Here is a 5,684-nt window from a genome sequence, read left to right on the forward strand (position 1 = left end):
ATGGCACGTGCCAGTATTTTATGCTTTGAGAGGCTTGGAGGTTTAGCTCGTTCCAAACCAAATGATGGCTTAGTTCTCTCAGTACTTACCGCCATTGTGGTAACATAATTATTGTTTACGAAATAAGACATTAATCTATTGTTGCCCATCAAGCTCTTTTTCTTAGACCTTTATAAGGTAATCTGATCATAGAAGGCTCATCATCTTCCAAATCACAAAACTAAGATATTAAAAGCCGGGACGAAGACTTCAACGAACAATCCCGAAGAAAACTATCATGGCAACCGATTTTATGAACTCCCATATCACGCGTGCAGTGATGGATGATGATGATGCCCAGACCACCTTCTGAACAAAAGCCAAACGATTTGCCGATGAAAGCTTATAATTTAGAACAAGGGCATCAGGCAGTATTGCTGATGAACGAGAAAGCAAGACAAAAAAACCAATTAAAATGGACGCTTTTCTACATAAGCAATCGACTGCAAAAAGAATTCAATACTCCAAGCTGCATTATCAAACTAGATCCCTCCTCTTCAATAGCCCCGTTCTAAGACTCATTTTTTCCCCTCCTTGCTTCTTCTAACTACAGCTCAATCTAATTATCTCTTCCCTCCGTTTCATGACACAGATTACCTAATCGTAGTGGGTCGGTCCTCCGTCAGTCCCCTTATCTCTCCCTCCCACTTTCCCTCCTCGATCTCCCTCCTATGTACAAAAATAAGAAGAATATTAAAAGAAACAAAAAGCAGAAGAAAATGAACCGAAACAACCCTGAAACTAAAAGGAAAAGAAAGAAAACCACAACCATGTGGTTCATCATCCTTTTCTCTCTCACTCCCTCCTACGGATGTAAGCAAGGAGATCGCAGCTGTCCTTGGAAGCAGACTCGGGCGACGGCAGCCCGGCGGCAGCGGCCCTGTGGCTGGCTTCGAGACGCATCTCGACCACCTTCCTGTGAGAATTGGAGTGGAGGGAGGGGACGAAGGTGGGGCTGGCGGCAGGGCGGTACTCAGGGAAGAGCCTTCCCGACTTGTAGCGGACCCCACAGGCATTGCAGAGGGTCTTGGGCCCCATCGGCCCCGCCCTCCATTGCGGGGTCTTCTGGATCTCGCAATGCATGCACTTCCTCACCGGGGGTGCCTCGTCTCCTCCGGCAGCAGTGCCAGCAGAGCACTTCTTCTTCTTCTTCATCGTATCAGGTCCGGGATTGGACTCGCCGAAGCTCTCGGATTTGGAATTAGAGGAGGAGTCGACAGGGGTTGGGGCAGGTATGTTGTCGGAGAGAGGAGGGAGGAAGGGGACGGTGACGTGGGGGCGGGAGGAGAAGGTGGCAGGTCGGGGGCGCTTGCTGCGAGCACGGGCCGGGACCGCCAGAATGGGCTCCGGATGGCTGATGGGAGGAGCCTCCCGGATCCGTGCGCCGCTGCTTCCTCCACCGGTGCCGGAGCAGGAGGAGGAAGAGGAGGAGAACGATGAGGAGGAGGAACCACCTCCGCCACTGCCGCCAATGCTAAGGCTGTTAGGCTCGAGCACGGATACAGGGCTGGAGGTGCGGAAGAGGGAGCCCTCCTTGCTGTTGCCGCTGCTATTGTTGCTGTCGTTGGTGCCGATGACGGTGGCGGCCGCGGCGGTGGGGGCAGTGTTGCATTTGGGGAAGTCGACGGTGAAGGAATCGTTGTCGTCGAAGAAACTGGATAGCCACTCCAGCTCAGCGATTTCAAGGTCGTCCCACTGCATGTCAAGAGAGAGAGATGATCGTAACAAGGAAAAGACACAGCAACGCGGAGGAGGGAGCCAGCCCAGGAGAAAAGATTTCTACACCGGGCCGAGTATTGGCGTCCAGTAAAAACTCATGAACGACAAATCATTGCCACTACATGAGCAGCGGAACAGGGGTGCATCTTCCGCGCGAAAGGATGATCAACCTTTTTTTCAGCCAAAAAAAAAAAAAAGGATGATCAACCTTCTTTCGCGCGGATCATCCGCGGCCCGCTTTGAGATACGTGCCGAAGGATGACTGATGGACTTCGGAGCGATCCACTTGTCTACCATCCACCACAGGAATTGGTGACCGATGGACTTCTCTATCATCCACCACAAGAATTGGTGACCGCTCGACTCAAAGAAGAACATCATACGGCGAGTCCAGCTGGACTGTCGGTGAGCGTACAGAGACCACAAACGCCCACGCATGCCTGGCGCAGAAAGGGAGAAGGTGCGGGTCCCATCCCAGTACAAATAAGAGTCCTGCATTACGAGATAGGACCCACCTTTTTCTAGAAGGGTGCTGTTGTGAGGTCACTTCCGGATCCCGAAAGCATACCGATGGAAGAGGTCCAACAAACCCACTTCTTGTGGCACCCACCTCGATCGAGCACCCGGCCCGCATAAACATATGTCGGTTTGGATGCTTGCATCAAACAGATTTTTTAAGTATTCCTTTTTTCTTCTTTTTTTCTTCTTTTTTTCCTTTTTTTTTTACGTGGATAGCTCACGTCAATCGAGCAAGGTGGTCATATCAGACGCGCGGGCCCCCGTGCCTGCACGCTAGATGGTGCGTGCGACCGTCGGGGCCCGAGGGGCTGTTAATCTTCATCACGTCCTGTATCCGTCTATCTTTTATAATTTAAATTTTTTATTAGGCTGACAATGACGATCTGGTATTGTAACCGAGCCAAAAGGAAAGGGGAAAAAAAAAGAGAAAAAAATCCATGCAACATACCGGAGCGAGTTTTTCGTCCCCCCGGTGGAAGGCAGAAGCAGCGCCGCCGGCACCGTCACCAGAGCCATCGCTGGAGTCTCCTCCGCCGGCGCCGTCTCCGCCCAACAAGCCATCGGCGTGAAGGGGAGGAAGCAGCGGGGTGAAAGCCGGAGCGGGGGCGGGAGGGGCGGGCCCACATTGGTAGTCGTCCATCCCTCGCACGTCATCGTCGTCGGGGAAGTCCAGCAAGTCGTCGATGTGATCGAAGAGATCGCCGCACATCACGTCCACCGTCCGGGCCATCGCATTGTCGACGTACTTCTTCGTCCCCGTCGCCATTCCACACGCCAACCTTGAAAAATCCAGAAGTAGAGCAAATCGATCAAGAAATCAAGCGTGCGCGTCATAAATATATATGCACACATTTCGGAGACCGGTATATAGAGTGCATCTCTGGAAAGAGAATCGATCTTATCCGCATATTGCTTGCCCTTTCGACATGCTCGATGCATTTAGGCACGCAGGATTGCAGGATTGAGGTATCGCACGGCGGATCGCAGAGCCGTAGCAGCGAAGTATCTTAATTTTGGTAGATACGCGGTTTTCACAGCTGCAGATATTCTCCAGCTGAAATATTAATTAACCCCTCACAGGGGCACGTGGATGATTACTATTAACTCGAACACGTCATCCATTATCCGCCGACCGCGGCCGTAATTACCGCGGCGGTGAGGCTTGCCTTTATGCATTAAAAAAAGTTTGGGGCTACGGCGTCCACTCCGAGGGGCATTTCTTTATGATATGTAGAGCAAAGTTTTTCCGAGCCTCCCTTCATCCCCTTTCTCCAATTACTCGAGGATCATTAAGCGGAGAGGGCAGCGTCTGGCTTGCGGTGATCCCCGCCTGGTGAGCGGTGACGCAGCGACGCGGACGGCTGTCGTCTCCGAACGGCGACGGAGTACGGAGGAGGAGGAGGAGCTCTCTCCCCTCCTCCGCCTGCCTCCTTCACGAGTCGCTATTTCTTCCTTCCTTTCATGTTGGAAAAATAGAAGAAAAAATTCAAAACGAACAAAAATTGGCAGAGGAATGTTTTGGAAAAGGTTTCCAACTGAATTGAACAAGTGAAATGAAAGGCGTCCTGATAAATTCAAAAAAAGTAAGACTTTGGAGAGCGGGTTTGATTTAAAAGCAAGAACTCTGTCTTCGGGAAAAAAAAAGATTTAAGATTTCCAGGCAAGAATTCGGTTTTGTCGGGATGGGGAAGAAACGAAGAAGTGGAGAAGAAACGAAGAGGGCAATGCCGATACCTTTTGGTTCTGGCTGGAATCGAGTACTTTCTGGAAGCCCGCGACCTCGATTCGGGAGTAGCAGCGTGAATTCAATGCGGGACGGGAGACCAGAGCCAACTCCAATGATAATGATAGGGAGTAAAAGGGGAAACCCAACGCCACCACCAAGGCCTACAGAGGAGGAGCAGGGAGCGAAGGAATTAAGGGAATACAGAGGGGAACGCGAACGGAGAATAGCCTAGAAGATGGAAGGCTGCTCTCTCTCGCTCTGATCCCTCTCTCAGCTCCTTGGCAGTAATGCAGCAGGATGGTCCGTAAGACAAGTGGGACTGTCGCCAATTATCGAGAAGACCCCCTCTATATTCTCTCTACTCTTCCACCGGGAGGGCACCCCAACCGGAGGCAGCAAACCCGTTGGAAGCTAGCAAGCCTCACCTCGAGCGAGTTAGAGAGGCAAGGGGAAAGTAAATAAAAAGAGAGGGTGGGGATGAGAGTCGGTGAAGAGAGAAATGGGTTGTTGGGGAGAAAGAAAGAGGGGGCGGGGGAGCAAAATGCGAAAAGGCCTAAAAATTTTTAAAAAAAGAAAAGAGGAGCTTGAGGAGAGAACGTGAGGGAGGTGAAAGTTGAATATGGGGGGGTTCCCACCACCAGTCCTACTATTATCTCCGCTCCTCCGCTTCCTCCACTCTTCTCAGATTCCCAGCTGTTACTACTGCTCCGGTAGGTGAGCCCGCTTCTCTCATTGCTAGCTGTCCTCGCGAATCCGCACTGTCGTGACGTTGAAGTCCCTCCCTCAAAAGGGAGGCAGTGGGTTGTAGGGCCCACACAAACCACGGACTCCACCGCTTCCCCCGGGTTCTCGTTTGATTTTTACCACTTTCGAGCTGCTCCCCCTCTCTCTCTCTCTCTTTCCTTTGGCGCTCCGCCTCATGATTTCCAGAAGATGCAGAGAGGAACCAGATTTAAGCTCCGGCACTGCAAAGAACGAGATTAACAAACAAACAAACAAACAAAAAAAGCTCATCTGATTGCATTCTTATGCGCGAATCAAAAGTCAAAACTGCAACCCCTGGACCAAACTCCGGAGGTACGTAGCTCCATCGCCCCCACCCAGCCATGTCTCAGCATGGAGAAATTACCACATGGCCAGATCCAGCGGACCAGTCCGAATCTCGGAGCATATGTACGGTAGATAGCAGCCGCCCTCATTTGATCCTGAATTGTTTAAACATGAGAGGTAATGTGGGGAGTAGCCATCCGACTGGTTCGGTGGACCCGTAAACTGTGCCCCCGTCGCTTGGCGCCATGTGTGATGGAGAATTGGTTCGGGATCATGCTTGGGCACCATAGCGTTACAGGTGTCGACAAGTGAAAGGTAAAACGGCGCATTGTCGCCGGTGGTTGCAGGTTTTGCCCTTTCCCTTTCCTTTCTCTCCCGTGGTTTTCGTGTTCGCGGCAAGGAACCGTCGGTTCTTCCGTGGGTTATGCGGTGCGGTGGAAATGGAGCGTCCGATATGGGCGAGGCGGTCGAATCACGGGGGCGTCGAGAAGTCAGTGGGTGTGGTGTGATTATCTTCCTACCAACTCTTGTTGGAACAGCCGAACAGGACATGCGTGTCCGGTTTGAGTTAAAAAAAAGACTCCTCCTCATTATTTATAACCCTTTACCAAACTATTATCTTCCATACATA

General features: G+C 51.4%; 1 protein-coding gene across 2 annotated transcripts; it reads right to left on the minus strand.

Annotated features, from left to right (window-relative positions):
- Window positions 1-346: 346 nt before the first annotated feature.
- Window positions 347-5,461, minus strand: LOC103719776 (uncharacterized). Of its 2 annotated transcripts, none has more exons than XM_026809672.4 (3): window positions 4,012-4,763; window positions 2,726-3,733; window positions 347-1,734 (listed from the first exon to the last, which is right to left on the minus strand). In XM_026809672.4, exons 2-3 carry the CDS (start codon window positions 3,041-3,043, stop codon window positions 835-837), a joined length of 1,218 nt encoding a protein of 405 aa, XP_026665473.2. In that variant the 5' UTR covers window positions 3,044-3,733; window positions 4,012-4,763; the 3' UTR covers window positions 347-834. The 2 variants fall into 2 exon arrangements, with proteins under 2 accessions (XP_026665473.2, XP_008807395.2); XM_008809173.6 differs by having other exon boundaries at window positions 450-1,734; window positions 2,726-3,056; window positions 4,012-5,461.
- Window positions 5,462-5,684: the final 223 nt, after the last annotated feature.

This window comes from Phoenix dactylifera, chromosome 10 (genome assembly GCF_051530095.1).
Source record: "Phoenix dactylifera cultivar Ajwa chromosome 10, Ajwa_hap1_PhDact_Kaust_v1.1, whole genome shotgun sequence".
NCBI classification, from domain to species: domain Eukaryota; kingdom Viridiplantae; phylum Streptophyta; class Magnoliopsida; order Arecales; family Arecaceae; genus Phoenix; species Phoenix dactylifera.

What these genes read in the sequence shown, in the direction of transcription:
- LOC103719776 (XM_026809672.4), bottom strand. Translation starts at nt 3,043, where the DNA reads ATGGCGACGGGGACGAAGAAGTACGTCGACAATGCGATGGCCCGGACG. An exon ending in GGGACGAAAAACTCGCTCCG is followed by an intron (nt 1,735 to 2,725) that starts GTATGTTGCATG and finishes CTTGACATGCAG; the next exon opens with TGGGACGACCTTGAAATCGC.